At 37.3% G+C, this 17,638-nt stretch overlaps 1 protein-coding gene across 1 annotated transcript in view; it reads right to left on the reverse strand.

Moving 5' to 3' along the window:
- The window catches only part of PDE4D (phosphodiesterase 4D), a 1,019,286-nt gene extending 1,008,923 nt beyond the window's left edge, over positions 1-10,363 (reverse strand). The window contains exon 1 of the mRNA XM_006180359.3: positions 10,236-10,363. Coding sequence (XP_006180421.1) covers positions 10,236-10,277 — 42 coding nt within the window. The 5' untranslated portion in view covers positions 10,278-10,363. The remainder of the gene's footprint in view (positions 1-10,235) is intronic.
- Between the last annotated feature and the right edge of the window lie 7,275 nt (positions 10,364-17,638).

Below are 17,638 nucleotides of genomic sequence, written 5' to 3' on the forward strand. Positions count from 1 at the left end.
TTCTTTGGACTTTAATGAGAGACCACAGAAGAAAATTTAGTTTCCATATACTTAACTTCATCAGGAGTCTAAGCTGTGACAACTTTGTCGATTTTGTACCTTAGGTGGTGATGGATATAGCACAGAAAGAAGCCAGTCTGGGAAGGTACTCATTATTTTTACTTTAACCATAAAACCCCCAGAATAATCAATCTTACAGAATAATTGTGAGGAACAATAAATGAATATATCTCTAAAGTGTCATGACAAAATGTATCATCCTTTCCAAGTTTTTTTTTCACTCTCCGGGTAGGCACCAGTGAAATGAAATGGCATAAATTACTCAGCCTGTGCCATTAAAAGAGCAATTGCTTCCTAAAACTCAGCAATGTAAAAGTACAACTGGAAAAAAATTATTTTTAAGGAAAAAGATAAATTTGGTTTACATGCAGCCAGTATAGATAACAGTCCCCTAAAAAACTAAAAATAGACTTAGCATATGATTCAGCAATCCCATTCCTGGGCATATATCCAGAGGAACTCTAGTTCACAAAGATACATGCAAAGTTCATAGAAGTACTATTTATAATAGTCAAGACATGGGAGTAATTTAAATGTCCATTGACAGATGAATGGATAAAAATGATGTGATATATATACAGTGGAATACTATTCAACCATAAAAAGATTGAAATAATGCCATTTGCAGCAACATGGATGGACCTAGAAAGTATCATACTAAGTGAAGTAAGTCAGACAGAGAAGGATAAATATATAATATCACTTGTCTGTAGAATCTAAAAGAATAATACAAATGAACTCATTTACAAAACAGAAGTAGACTCACAGGCATAGAAAACAAACTTATTGTTACCAAAAGGGGAAAGGTGGGAGGGATAAATTTGGAATTTATGTTAACACATACACACTACTATATATAAAACAGATAAATAACAAGGCCCCACTTATAGCACAAGGAACTATATTTGATATCTTGTAATAACCTATAATGGAAAAAATCTGAAAAAAAAATACATATATATGTGTATGTATAACTGAATCACTGCTGTACACCTGAAACATTGTAAATCAGCTATATTTCAGTAAAAAATAAAAATTTGAAAAATCAGTTTATACATTTTGGACATTTAAAGTCTTCTGTGAAAAGAGATGATTCTATGAAACCTGCTGAGCATATTTCACCAGGTGGGCACCTAGCTCCTTTACTCAAAACTGGAAGCCTATTTAAATGGACTTGATTCAGAATGTTAAGTATTTTCTAGATATTCTATGCCCCCAAAATAGCCCAGAATTTGCTTCCAGTTTTGGTTTTGTTTTTTTTTTTTTTTTTTTTTTTTTTGAGGAGGGGAGAGAGTTATTATTTAATTTTTTTTAAAGAAGGAGGTGCTGGGGATTGAACCCAAGACCTCATGCATGCTAAGCTAGTGCTCTACCACTTGAGCTATACCCTCCCTCACTGTTTCCAGTTTTGAATAAATACTAAACAACAACCTTATCAAAAAAGAAAAGAGAACATCAATTGAAAGACATCTGGTGAGTGACAATTTTATCCAAATGTGGAGCATCCAAAAGAATCCTAAGTCAAACAGGGCAATTTCATCAAGAAACCAACAAATCCAATTGAGCAGAAGAGATCATGAATCTCTCCAAACTGGCAGGAAGAAGGGGTATTAGGCAACTGAGAATTTAATGTAAACTACTACAAGAAACATTAGAATTCAGCATATAAGAGAGCCGATTAATGAAGAAAAATTAAAATTTATCCAGTTCATTCTCTAGATGAGAAGATTTATAAAAATTCATGAGTTCAAACAATATCAACAGAGATATTATAAGGAAAGTTACTTTGAAAAATTTTTAAGTACGCCTGACTTTAAAATATACTGTCATTGTAGAAATTTGTATGTGCCTCTCCTTTTGTCGGTTCCTTTATTGCCCTTTCCTGGTTAGCATAAAAATAGTGGCACTAATATCGGGAAGGGGGTGGCTCAGATAATCAGGTCTGAAATTTACAAATGTCTGAAGAGTTACCTCAACTGGTAAGTCCACTGAAGGGACAAGGTGCTTTTGAGACTTGTGTTATTAGACTGAAAGTTAAAAACAAACAATATATTTTGGGTGCTATTTTAAAGGGGATTGTTTCTTTACTTTCTTTTTCTGTTGCTTCATCGTTAGTGTAAAAAAATGCAACTGATTTTTGAATGTTAATCTTATAACCTGCTACCTTGCTGAATTCTTCAATCAGCTCTAGTAGCTTTTGTGTGGACCTTTTAGGGTTTTCTATATATAGTAACATGTTGTCGGCATATAGTGACACTTTTACCTCTTCTTTTCCAAATTGGATCCCTTTTATTTCTCTCTCTTGCCTGATTGCTGTGGCTGGGACTTCCATGACTATGTTGAACAGGAGTGGTGATAGTGGGCAGCCTTGTCTTGTCCCAGATTTTAGTGGGAAGCTTTTGAGTTTTTCACCTTTGAGTACTATGCTGGCTGTAGGTTTGTCATATATAGCTTTTATTATGTTGAGATACAGTGAGGAGATTCCTCAAAAGACTAGGAATAGACTTACCGTATGACCCAGGAATCCCACTCCTGGGCTTACACCCAGAAGGAACCCCACTTCAGGATGACACCTGTGCCCCAATGTTCATAGCAGCACTATTTACAATAGCCAAGACATGGAAACAGCCTAAATGTCCATCAACAGATGACTGGATAAAGAAGATGTGTTATATTTATACAATGGAATACTACTCAGCCATAAAAAATGATAACATAATGCCATTTGCAGCAACATGGATGCTCCTGGAGAATGTCATTCTAAGTGAAGTAAGCCAGAAAGAGAAAGAAAAATACCATATGAGATCACTCATATGTGGAATCTAAAAAACAAAAACAACAACAAAAAAAGCATAAATACAAAACAGAAATAGACTCATAGACATAGAATACAAACTTGTGGTTGCCAAGGGGGTGAAGGGTGGGAAGGGATAGAGGGGATTTCAAAATTGTAGAACAGGTAAACAAGATTATACTGTATAACATAGGGAAATATACACAAAGTCTTATGGTAGCTCACAGAGAAAAAAATGTGACAATGAATATATATAAGTTCATGTATAACTGAAAAATTGTGCTGAACACTGGAATTTGACACAACATTGTAAAATGATTATAAATCAATAAAAAATGTTTTAAAAAAAAAGCAATATAAAATAAGTAAAATAAGAATAGTGAAGGGAAGAAAACTATTTTGAGTAAAATTAAATTTAGCCTCTAAGTCGTGAAAAGCTGATTAGAACCTCAAAATTCATCACTGAGTTCCCTTAACATAAAATCTAGAAAGTAGGCAATGAAGAAAAACATATTAACTAGATCATTTTCAGTGTTATCCAACTGAGAGAATATATGGACCCCAGAATATCAATCATCAACCTTTAGGCATAAATATCACAGTGGCTTATTATCATCCTTTAAAAATACCAAACTCTCTAATATGGACTGAATACTCATGTCCCCCTAAATTCATACATTGCCCCCCAGTGTGGTGATACTGGGTGGAGCCTTTGGGAGGTAATTAGGGTCAGACGAGGTCATGAGGTGGGGTCCTTATGATGGGATTAGTGCCCTTATAAGAAAAGACACCAGAGAGCTTGTCCTCTCTTTCTACCATATGAGGGCACAGTGAGAGGCCAGAAAGAGAGCTCTCACCAGGAACCAAACTAGCCAGCACCTTGATCTTGGACTTCAGCCTCCAGAACTGTAAGAAAATGAAATCCTCTTGGTGAAGCCACCTAGTCTGTATATTTTTCTTATGGAAGCCTGAGCTGAAAATATACTCTATTGCCCCAATACTTTGATTTTATATCTATTTGGAAATTGATTTTCAATTCAATTTATGAACAGGTACAACATGACCTAGAATCATAGAAACTCATAAATGACAGGAGACAGAACTCTCACCTAGTTTGACCACCTATCCTATTCCTGAATCTTTTATATGATATAGATACTGACTGAATAGTCTTGGATGCTATACTTGAACCTCTTCAGTGAGAGGAACTTAGGCATTTCCATATAATCCATTTCTAGGCCACCCTGCTCTGTAGCTAAAGAAGCACCTGCAAACCTCAAGATAGAATTGACTGAGCAACTATTATGTGACAGGTTCATTCACCTTCATTATGATATTTTTCTATTTTACAGATAAAGACACTAAGGCTCAAAAAAAATTAAGTGATTTACTAACAGTCAGAAATTTAAGCACCAGTGAATCTGGGGATTCATTCCACATCTCTGAATTCAACAACTATTCCCCTTTCACTGCACCAATGGTCTCTAAACTATATTGATTTTGAAAACAGATGACATTAAGAAGTAAATATAAATAGAATTCCTAATATTTTTAAATCACACAATGGGGACTGCTGTACTTTATCACACTGGCTCCCTTATACCAGGTAGAAAATAAAAAGCTAGACCAGTAAAAGTACATCCATATTGAAAAATGTCAGAACATAATGTTGGGAGATAGTGATTATTATTCTTAATACAAAGAATAGTAAATCTACTATTTAAAAAATTATTTTCAACAGAAGTACAAGCTACAAGACTTAGATTTTTAACCTAAGAAACGTCATACTACATCAATATTTCATTAGAGAAATGCCAAGGAAAACTTCAGTGCCAGAAGTGATGTCAGTTAATGTAAACGGCTCCCTTCCCTTTGACCCAATGGACTGAAAAGAGTCAATAGAGTTAACTCAGATAGCTAAAGCGTTGGTGTACAGTCTCGACCACTGCAGCAAATTAAACTGCTTAATTAAAAGCAGAGTTGTTGCTCTAAGTGTTCTTTCATAATACTCTCTAATAGTCTTAGAAAGAATATTCTATATTAACTATTCTGCTATTTTGTTTCTTTCTGCCCTAAATTGCTATGCTATACAGATAGAAGGAAAAAAAATCGTAGACGTTTACAACTAAATGCTGCTCTAGATTAAACCAAATGACTTCATGAAAACATATTTGAGGCAGAAGAAAGCAAGTTTTAAATAGAGAAATTAGTTGATCCATTACGATTCAGAATAGTAAACAAACATAAAGCATCCCTTGTATACGGAATTTTTCTGCTATGAAACTTACAGTAGAGTGATACCTCATGAAGCTTCATTATACCAGTCATTCTTTTGAGATAGCATGGTTTTTATACTAAAATTTCATATTCTGTAATTGTTGTATAAATGTCACCTGCTCAGCCTCATTAAAGCAAAAGTCAAAACAAGAATTTCCTCAGCTTCCACAGATGGCAAAGATACTCCCTAAACTTAGCAGAGAGAAATCTGTTTGAGCTCTGCCCTTTTGGTATATGGACAAAGAACCAACATTTGGATAAACCAAATGTGGTTCTTAAGACAAGAGGTATAAAACTCTTTTCTTTTCCAATTATTATTAAATCAGAAAGTCCAGAGTTAAAAAAAAAAAAAAAGATGCTATCTAAATGATTACTTTTTATTTTATGATTTTTTTTTTTTGTTTCTTTAGTGCCCTGATTTTTATGGGACTTAATCTCGACAACATGGTTTTTACAACATTGGTATTTTTCAGGCACTTAAAAGAGATTAAAGAGGATAAGAAATCATTATTTTTTAACCTCAACTTTGACTACATTTTAGGAATCAGGGAGAGAAAAGAACACAGAAAGTCTGTCTCATTTACAATAAACTGTGGGGTTTAGGGCAACACTAAAGATATAACTTATTAAATACCTTTCATGTACCAAGCATTGTGTTGGTATCATTTCCATCTCACCCTTTAGAATACTGGAGTCAGTAACTTGTCAAATTTCCCACAGCTGGAAAGTTGAAAGAGCCAGATTTTGAACCCAGTTCTGTATGATTTTAAAGTCCACATTTTTTTAACCAAACCAAGCCACTTCTCAGGCAGGTCATTTAATCTCCCCAGGCCTCAATCTCAATTTCCTTATCCGTAAAATAAAAGCAGTGAGTCATGGTATCTTTAAGTTCTCTTCCAACTATAAGAAGAAATTATGTCTCAGAAACTTTATAAACTTTTTAAGCCCTATAAAATTCAGCAACACCATTTTATGAGAGATATATATTACTACCATGTATTCTAAAAACAAATGATGTAAACAATTGGAACAATTATGTAAGACAGGGAGGCAAAGCTTAAATTATTTGCCTTTTGTAATTCTCAACTGATGTGCAATGCATTTTAGCTACCTATTTTTTTTTAATTTGTGGACTTCTTTCATTGCTATATATAATAGCAAAATTTAAAGTATTTCATATTTTAAGAATATATAACAAAGAACTGGTTTTAAGATATTTCAATATTTTAATTTAGGTTCATTTATTATAAAAGTCTGTATATAAGTTCATCCTAATATACTGTTTAGTAGTATTAATGATATTCAACTCATATAGATATTTTCAATTTAATAAGTCATATAAGCACTTTGATTTACTTTAAAATACTGTAGCTTTTACTTTGAATTAATTTTTAAGAAAATAATAATTTTTTAAAGTATATATTTTATTTGGCTTAGGAACTCAAAAATATATGCAAGTATATATCAAAACTAAACATATTATAGCACCAGAAATAGCGAAAAAAAAAAAAAACCTGATTTTATGAACTGATGTTTGGAAGTTTCTCTAATGAGTCAACTACGTAGGTTTTGCTTATATGTGATGGAACAAAAGAATACATTTAAAGCTGCTATTTTTAAGCACTTCTCTCTACATAACATTTTGCAGGAATGGACAATCTTTCTTTCCAATAAATGGAAAAGCTAAATTAGAAATAATTGTCCTATATTTCCCCCTATTTAACAACTTGACTTCCTACATACACAAATTTTATGCAGATAAATGCAACTTGTAGATTTAGGGAAAACAGCTTGGGGTCAAACTTATAGGGTTTTTTTAATTATTATTATTATTTCAATAAAATTGTCCATTTCCTATATTTAAGCAACAGTCTGTTTGGGGTATAAGTTTAATAATTTAAATTTCCCAATCTACCTATTGTGTGGATTAAACAAAATTGCTCTCCAAACTCCTGTATCTTCAAAGAGCCCAGTCTCATAGCCTTGGACTCTGGTTCGTCCTCTCCCCATTCCCACCTTGGTGTTCACACAGTGTCTCCAACTCAGTGGACAGGCCACAGACATTCCATTCAGTTAAAAGAAAACTAGCCAGCACATGCCATACTTTTCTCTCACCTGGATCCCAAATTTAATACCTCACCAAAAGCCCTATCATTTTTTTCTTCCTAAATATTTCTTAAATATGTTCAGTTTTCTCAGTCTCCCTACCATTGCCACCAATGGGCTAGTTATTTGATTCCATGACCTTGAAGCCACCACTTTCCCTACAACCATGGAGCCACTGCACATCATACTCACTTCTGGAAGGCTCTACGCTCCTACTTTTCCTTGTTAGGCTAACTCACCCTCAGATCACAGCTCTCAACCATCTTTCCTCAGGGAAGTCTTGCCTGACTTCCCTGACCAGGCTGTCTGTGTTCTGCACCCTGTCATTGTACTAAGACTCTTCTCCCAGCAGGCATCACAATCCATTCATTCACTCATCCCTTTAACCATAATTAATACTCAGGTCTGTGAAAAGCGCTTTGCTGAGGATACTATGGTGAATATGGAAGCAAAGCCCTTGTCCTCAGAAAGTTTATGTTCTAGGATAAAGAAAGATGAGAGGCCATTACAGATGAGGACATGCAGAAGAATACTCACTCTATGGAAGGAGAAACAGTGGAGAACTGTTAGTTTACACCTATTTGTGCAAGTCTTTGATGAATGTTTGTTCTCCTACGTGGATCATAAGGGCCATAGCCACTGGGACCATGCCTCACTTTTGTACTGTCCACGTGCACCCTTCCTCTCTTTTTTCCCCACTGCAACTACAAATTACCCCCCAAAACTAGCAAAATGTCACTCTAAGTAAAAACTGGTTTGCTTATATTCTTACAGTTAAACTTTTTCATGGATCCCTTCCAAACAAAGGAAGAATTCAGAGCACTCATCATCAAAAGGGACACTGTACCAGGTCTTGAATGTGAGGAGAAAAATATAAACACTGAGTTAAATGTTCAAGAATAAATAAGGTGATTGTCTAAAGATGGTCCTTTTCTCCCTTCTCTTTTGTATGCCTTACGTTTTCACAATGATAGATATAAGATATACAGAGACACATAGGGAGGAGCAGAGGCCATTTTAACATTTAGAAGAGTCTCTTCGCATTTTCAAATGTCATAATGCCAAAGAAAAACATTCTCAGATTCTAAATCAAATTAGTTCTTTAAACTTTCCTCATCAAAAACAGGAAACACCTACTTCTAAATGTACAGTTTTGGATTCTCTTCTGGCAAAGACTTAAGGGGCGGGAGTGACATTCTTAAACCAGTGCAAAATAAACTTTTAAAACTCTAAAGTGACAACTTCTCACTAGGCAAAAAGTGTAGTTCTTTTCTCTGATAAACAGTAATCTCCTGCTTAGAGTCATTTAATTAAGTGGAAGCACTTTCTTTATGGCAGTGGATTTTCAAGAAGCTGAGAAGCAGTGAAATGAGAGCTGTACTGTTTACATTTGGACAAACGTAGGCAACTCGGATTCTCTTAGTCTGGGAAGCATGGGCCTTTCCACCAAGATAAAAATTTTTCCATTAAGCAAATATAAATAGAAAATCTCCGGGCATCATTAAGTACCCAAAGTTCTCTAAAGTCACAGCTCAGTTAATCATTTGCTTTTAGAATGTTTTTCTCCAAGAACAGGAAAATGTTTAATAATATGTTTTTAATTATCCAAAATAGTCTCCTTTTTTGCCTTTACACAGTATTTTCATATCACATGTCTCTGAAATTTAATCAAAGAAGGACATATTATATGAATGGTTGGCTTTCAAATTTAACTTATAGTAAGAAAACTCAGTAACAGAAAGATGTGTTTGCATTTTAGAAATTTGTATGCAGGTCACTTCCTATGACAATGAGGAATTGTATGATGATAAAAGGAATTCCAGGCTCCGTGCCACGCATGGTCCTTTATTTTACTCAATAATCCATACAACACTAACAAGTAAAACAAATGCATTCGGACATTCCCTCAGAGTTTGTCGAATTTCCTTGGTTGGTTATTAAACACAGTCAATACTCAGTCCAAGAACTGGCACACTTCTGGGTACATCTTCATTTTTTTAAAAACCCTGTTGTGCACTGTACTTCCCTCTCCATTACTCCCGAGTTGCTCACCCTTAAAGGCTGGATGGTAATTAATTCTATAGAAAGAATTAAAGATGGCCTTGGGCCATCACCACAGAATCACTGGTTGTAACACAAAGCATTCGCATACTAGAAAAATGTGTTTGCATTTGTGGTTTTCCTGATGCCTTCGAATGAATGTTCCTAGTCACAACTACATCTCTTTGGATGCCTTTTATCCCCCTTGGGTGAATGAACAAAGGGGCGTGTTCTTAGAGCTTGCCTGATGGAAATGAACAGTCCACGTTCATCCCCGCCTTGTGCCACTTTCCTGGGGTTGCTCTATTTGCCTATGCTTTCTTTCATAAGCTAATAGAAATCTAAAAATTATGACTAATTCGGTACCTTAAGAATACTAAGTGAGTGGAAATAAGGCTTAATCTCCATCAGGGCCATGAGGATTTTCACTTTAAAAAAATTTTTTAAAGGAGGGCAGAGATTAGAGACATATGCCAGGAAAGAAAGTTCATGGAAGTGATGTCCCACTGATCAAGTATTCACATTACTTATCCTGTGCATGAACTTGCAGAATGTAACTGGTGAAAGTAGCTAGTGGTGTGAATGCGATTTATCCATTTGGACTTGCCCAGAAAATTTGATATTCAAGATATAAATTTCTTCAGTTTCAATTTTTAACAATATGTTTTCTGCATGCATCCAAAAGTCAGGGTGTCCAGTACCATGCCAGCAGGCACATACGAATGAATGGTAAGGCATAGAAACTGGCTGGAAGAGAATTCCCAAGAAATGTCAGCCAGGCCACAGAGACGAACAAGTCTTCATTTGTTAATAAGCTGCATACAGTCAGAGAACTGAAAGTTAACCAAGGGTTTCTCACAAGCCTGATCATGAAAGCACAGTATTAAAATCCAAAGGAACCAGTAAAAAGTTAAGTGTACACGTTTTTAGAAAAGAAATGAAACCAAAAGGTACTTACACTCTTGCTCCGAGAAAGCAAATCACAGGTATTCCTTTTCATGGTGCTGTTTCAAGCAATTCAGACAGGCAAGAGTTGTTTGAACGTCACTGCTCTCACTGCAACAATTATCCACTCAAAAGCCAATTGGCATTCTGTAGAGTAAGGCAAGGAAATGTTTAATCAAGTATATGATTAACACATGCACTTTGAAATGCTGTCTTAGACTAGGACAGTAATTCTTAAATTATTCATCAGAACAGGCTAAAACGGTACTGTGTTTTAAGCAATAAAAGCACACACAAGCAACATTTCCAAAACAGTTTTTGTGAAACGTAAGTTAGAGATTTCAAGCACCATCTGTTTTTCCATTATTCAAATCTACATTTTTAGTGGCTAAAAAAAAAAGTAGTTACGGTAGCCACAACCTAAAACTACACGATTAACAGACACATACTACTATGTACAAAATAAATAAACAACAAGGACCTGCTGTGTAGCACAGGGAACTATACCCAATTTCTTGTAATAACAAAAAAGCTACATGTATGAAATAAAGCTGCGCACTGAGTTCTGAATGTGCTATTCTTGCTGGTACAGCTGGGGAATCCCTCAGTTTTCCACCACAGGATCACTAAGGTAGCTTGGTTCATCGCTGGAGGGATCTTGCCTACATCTGAAAGCCCTCTGACCACTGCCTTGTGGCCTCTTGCTTTATTAGCTATAATCCACAGTACTGAAGCCTTCTCAGTACACTTCATAAGGTCTCTATCCTTTCGGTTCAAAGAGCTTGCAAGGAATGGTTGAAAGAAACTGTTTACCTAGTCAAGCAATAACTATTATTTTAAAGAATATTCCACAGCCATTGCCACTTGAATGACAGGACAGCCTCATCAGCTAACCTTCACTTCCACTAGACACTAAGAAGTAGACTCTGTTTTAAGTTTTGAAGAAAGAGCAAATAGAATAGCTAGATGCTTTGTGTTCATTTCCAATACTCAGCTGTATGTGGACATGACTTATGTACTCATGGGCTATATTTGCATGTGGGCTGAAGGGCCTTTTGGGAAAGAAGTCACTCTAAGGGAAAAAGGATGAGGCAAACAGACTTGACCAAACCCCAAGAATGCTGACATTGTGGGTATGGACTGATTCTAACAGCATGTAGCTCTATCATTTAAATTTGTTCTAAGTTTCTCAAAAAACTTGTGGCTGAAGTTTAAAGAAAAGAATAACAGTGAGCAAGGACTGAAGGAGTTTGTTTTCTTAAAATGAGTGTAAAATATCAAAGTGCAGAGTAGTGGGAGTTATATATTCAAAAATAAACAAAACAAAGTAACTATACATACTCTTTAAAAAATACAAAACTAAAGGCGCACTCCAGGGAATACAGCATCCTGGAGGAGGCCAGCCCGCAGCAGCAGCAGAACCCCATGGTCCCCACCAGGGGAGAGGGAACATCACACGGTAACACTCTCAAGGCTCAAAGATTTGTTTGAACACATGTGAGTCACACCTTGAGACTTATGAAAATAAAAGGGACATACTTTTACAGAGGCCAGAGATCCCACAACAGCAAAGTGAAGCTAGAATCAGAGAAACAGAATTTATTATTGCTAAGAATATCCCCAGATACAACTTGGGGACCTAAAGGGCACCAAAGCAGAAAGCCTTTTTCTGGGATAGATGAAAATGCTTGCCTGAGGTTAAAGAAAAATGCACTATGAAATGTGAGTTGCTGGGATAAATATGGTTTCTTTGAGTGTGTGCAGTTTTTTTGTTTGTTTGTTTGTTAAGGGAATGGGGGTTGGAGGGAGGAGCTGACCCACAAATGCTAAGTTCTCAGCTAGTATAACTCCAGGAAGTTAGTCACCTTACTGATTAGTTATAATGCCAAGCATTTCATAAGTTCTCAGAAAATATAATCAATTTAAGAAGTGAACAGAGAGAGGCAGCCAAGATGGCGGAGTAGAAGGACTCTTGGAGCTCACCCTCTCCCACAAACACACTCAGTGAAAACCACGGACCCACCCATCCACTCAGAACACCTGCTGAACTTTGACAGACCATTGCTTTCTTCAAAAGACAAAATTTGCCACAAAACTGGTAGGAGAAAAGGAAAAAAGAAAGAAGAAAAAGCAAAACAGTATGGGACTGGTCCCACAGGGAAGGAGCGGCAAAGGAGGAATAGCACTGTACGCTGGGTCTCCCCCTCTCCAACGGAGGTCAGCGGGGCTGAGGGGGAACCTCCGAGGCTCGGATCTGTACAGAAAAGCCCTTGACCAACAAAACTAAGATAAACGGGCACAGAGGGTCCCCGCGACCCCCAGGCCTAGACGCTAACCAGCAGCTATGGGACAGGACAGGCTGCCCTAGCCGGGGCAGGGGGGACTCAGCCAACTGTGCAGAAGCAACCTCAGGGGGCTGCAAGGTGCTGTGCGCTTGACTGGGAGGGGATATCGAACAGAACAGCCTGGGCCACCCATAAAATACCAAAAAAAAAAAAAAAAAGGCACCACTGCTGGTGTGCCCTGGGGGGGAGGGGCACCGTAGCCTTTGTCTCCTCAGATCTGCAGCACCAGGCGGAGGTGGGGTCAAAACCTGAATACGTACCTAGGGGCTTCACCAACCTCATAGGTGGGACTGAGATTGTTTACAGCCCCAGGCAGAGGGGACCATTCTGCCCCAGTGCCTCTGTGAAGTCGCACCTCTAAGACAAACGAACAAGGAGCTGAGTTCTGTCACACAACAGGACGAGGGCCAGTGTGCCGTTTCCTGTGAGCCCACCTACCAAGCATGGGGAGAGGCAGCTCAAGGTGCGGCAGGGAACGCAGGAGCGACCCGCCCACCTACCGTGCGCGCCAGCGTGAGCGTGGCGTGGGGAGGGGGCGCGACCTGAGGGCCTCGCGCAGCAGGGCGAGGCCAGGAGCGGCCACACCGCAGAACAAGAAGGAGGCCCCGCTCAGTAGCCAGGGCAGGCTCTGGCCGCCACAACACCAGCCACACCCCCAGCCAGAGGGATAATAGCCAACAGGCACTGAAGGAAGACTTGGCAATCACCTATACTTAAAAAGGAACTCGCCCATACTGCCCAAGGCAACCTACAGGTTTAATGCAATCCCTATCAAATTACCCAGGACATTTTTCTCAGAACTAGACAAATTATATTAAAATTTATATGAATCACAAAAGACCCAGAATTGCCAAAGCGTTACTGAAGGAAAAGAATGAAGCTGGAGGAATAACCCTCTCAGACTTCAGACAGTATTACAGAACTATAGTAATCAAGACAGCATGTATTGGTACAAAAACAGACATGGATCAATGGAACAGATTAGAGAGTTCAGAAATAAATCCACAGACCTATGGTCAATTAATCTTTGACAAAGGCAGCAAATCATACAATGGAATAGACAGTCTCTTCAACAAATGGTGTTGAGAAAACTGGACAGCTGCATGTAAATCAATGAAGTTAGAACACTCCCTCACACCATACATGAAAATAATCTCAAAATGGCTTAAAGATTTAAACATTAGATAAGACACAATAAATCTCATAGAAGAAAACACAGGCAAAACATTACCTCACATACATCTCAGAAGTGTTCTCCTAGAGAAGTCTACCCAAGTAATAGAAATAAAAGCAAAAATAAACAAATGGGGCCTAATTAAACTTACAAGCTTTCACACAGCAAAGGAAGCCATAAGCAAATTAAAACAACAAAATACAGAATGGGAGAAAATATTTGCAAAAATGAGACTGACAAGAGCTTGATTTCCAGAATATATAAGCAGCACATACAACTTAATAAGAAAAAAACAAACAACACAATCCAACAATAGGCAGAAGACCTAAACAAGCAATTTTCCAATGAAGACATATGAATGGCCAATAGGCATATGAAAAAATGCTCAATACCACTAATTATCAGAGAAATGCAAGTCAAAACTACAATGAGGTATTACCTCACACCAGTCAGAATGGCTATCATTCAAAAGTCCACAAATGATAAATGCTGGAGAGGATGTGGAGAAAAGGGAATCCTCCTACATTGTTGGTGGAAATGTAGTTTGGTGCAGCAATTATGGAAAATGGTATGGAGACTCCTCAAAATCTAAAAATAGAATTACCATATGATTCAGCAATCCCACTCCTGGGCATATGTCCAGAGGGATCCTTAATTCAAAAAGATTCTCGCAACCCAATGTTCATAACAGCACTATTTACAATAGCCAAGACATGGAAACAACCTAAATGTCCATTGACAGATGGCTGGATAAAGAAGTTGTGGTATATTTACACAAGTGGAATACTACTCAGCCATAAAAATGATAAAATAATGCCATTTGCAGCAACATCGATGGCCCTGGAGAATGTCATTCTAAGTGAAATAAGCCAGAAAGAGAAAGAAAAATACCATATGATATCACTCATATGTGGAATCAGAAAAAAAAAAAAAAAGAAAAATGATCATATATAAAACAGAAACAGACTCACAGACATAGAAAACAAACTTATGGTTACCAGGGGGAAGGGGGTCAGAAGGGATAAATTGGGAGTTTGAGATTTGCAGATACTGACTGGTATATATAAAAAAGATAAACAAGTTCATACTGTATAGCACAGGGAAATATATTCAATATCTTGTAGTAGCTTATGGTGAAAAAGAATATGAAAACTAATATATGTATATTCATGTATGACTGAAACATTGTGCTGTACACGAGAGATTGACACAGCATTGTAAACTGACCACACTTCAATAAAGAATTTTAAAAAGTGAACAAATATAAACTGTGAACTAAATATTTCATACCTAGGGAAGAAAAAAATATCAGCTAAATGCTGTGGGAAACTCATACACTATCTGAGAAAAACTCATTCAAAATATTTAATTATTCATTCAGTATTTAATGAGTACCCTTAAGGGTAACCATGGAATAGTTGCCCTTAGTGGACTGGTGACTCAGTGGTTTTAAATTAACTAATCAGTCAAATCAGACAAATGATGGATTTGACCGGATAAGGTTTGCTGAATTAATCAGATTTTTAACAAATTTGCCTTGACATATTTAAAGACCACCATTAAGAGAGAGTTTCCTATAGGAATTGAGAACCTATAGAAACCTGATAGGCAAAGGGATTTAACTGAAAACTGATGGCTGATGGAATTGCCCTTCTTAGCCTGTATTCCCAGGAGGCAGTATGGCCTTGCTAAGAGTATGGATCTTGAAACCAAATAGACATAGGATAGAATTCAGCTCTCCAATGGCATTCTGTGTTGCTTTAGGTAAGTTGCTTAACCTCTCTGAGCTTTTTACCAGATCTAAAAGAGGAGATAATAATATTCAGGTGTGTTTGAATTCAAATGAACTAAATGTATAAAGTCGTGTCTAGGAGGATGCTTGGCTATCACCACCAATCGTATCATCATCCATCACTACTACTTTTTCTTCCTCTTAATATCAAAAGGCAAGCATTTTCCCCCTAGCAGTTCCAAACTCCTTCAAATAAGAGTCTTACACAAATATGCTTTCAATTGAGCAGTAATGAATAACATAACAGTTCAGGTCCCAGGAGTAACCAGATAGCACACTCATATTAGGATCATTTAAGGAGAATTTAGTAAAGAGACTATTTACAGACTCACAGACATAGAAACAAACTTTTGGTTACTGGGGGGAAAGGAGGTGGAGGAGGGATAAATTGGGAGTTTGAGATTTGCAGATACTAACTACTGTATATAAAATAGATAAACAACAAGTTTCTTCTGTATAGCACAGGAAATTATATCCAATATCTTGTAATAACCTATAAGATGAAAAAGAATATGAAAAGGAATATACGTAGTATATGTACAACTGAAACATCATGCTGTACACCAGAAATTGACACAACATTGTAAACTGACTATATTGCAATTTTTAAAAAATGAAAAAAAATTCAAAAAATTAAAAGATCTGAGTAGGAAAGAGGAATTCATGAGGATGATGCAGTAGCTGCAGCTAGCAATAATGCAGTTCTTACCACCCCCAGGCGAAAGGGACTGAGAGAGGGATGGGTAGCCAATACCTGGGAGGAGAGAGTCAGAGAGTGGACTGTCTTGAGAAGGGAGGGACACAGCTAGCCTCAGGTGACCCTGAAGGGAAAGAGATGAAGGAATGAACTTGATTTCACTCTCTTCCATCCCTCTGATTGCCTGCGGGGACTTCCCATTAGCCAAATGCACCAAATGCAACAAGGCCAGAAGGTAAAGAAAGCTGCTGCTGTATACCTCACTGGTCAGCCTCCCAGAGCAGAAGGGCTCCTAGGGTGGGGCAGGGAGGAGAGTGGAGCTGGAAGGGACAGGAAAGCTGCACCATACAGATCTGATCTGCAGTCTATCTCTGCTATCTCATCTCATCAGAAGAAAAGCATCTATTTATTTATCTTTAATCCTCCCAACAACCCTTGAGGTAGATACTGTTCATATATTATCCCCATCACACAAAAAAGGAAATCAGCTCCAAGAAGTAAACTGCCCAAGAAACAGTAGTAGAACCAGGATTCAAACCTGATTTGTCCAATTCCAAAGTCCATGTCTTTGTCTACCCTGCCATCTTGCTTTGCTGCCAAAATCGTGAACTGATGCACTGTAATTATCAACGAGTGGTAACTTCTGCATATCAAAGCTGAGCCTAAACCAAAGAGTGTTTGATGAAAAAAAGTTCTACTCTCAGAAAGGCGGTTATTCTAGTTCCAGCAAATTCCTCCCTCAGCAAAGATAATGCAGTGAGACAGCAGAAATTCTTTCTCCCTCCAGGAGCACTCAAAAGTAAACCAGGTGGGGGAAGACTGGCACAGGCAATTTCATTACTAGAGGAGTTTCCACATAAAAGTTAATTAGGGAGAAGGAAGAGGCAGCTCCTGCAGAGAGAACACTTTAGAAATAAAAATGAAGAAAGCAGCTAAGTAAGATAGATGGTGCTGGAACACTCAGAGCCGGAATTTGAGTGGAGCACCTGTGTAAAATTTTGCTGCTTCGATACAAGGAGTTAAGACAGGTTCTTTCCTAGGGATTTAGGATTTATATTGTGGAAGCACCTCATAGTACCCCTCACTGGTCAGCCGTCAGAACTGGGCATCAGATAAACAAGCTCATATTGTCTAGCACAGGGAATTATATTCAATATCTTGTAGTAACTTACAGTGAAAAAGAATATGAAATATGAATCTATGTATGTTCATGTATGACTGAAGCATTATGCTGTACACCAGAAATTGACATAACATTGTAAACTGACTACACATCAATTAAAAAAATATATGTATATATATACACACACCAAAAAAAAAATTAGTTCTTGTATCTCTGTGTCATACACACAAACTGTATGGTATTAGGAAAATCTCTTATCTGTTTTCTTCTACCAGCTGCTTGCTT

This window comes from Camelus ferus, chromosome 3, assembly GCF_009834535.1.
Source record: "Camelus ferus isolate YT-003-E chromosome 3, BCGSAC_Cfer_1.0, whole genome shotgun sequence".
In the NCBI taxonomy this organism is placed as follows: Eukaryota; Metazoa; Chordata; class Mammalia; order Artiodactyla; family Camelidae; genus Camelus; species Camelus ferus.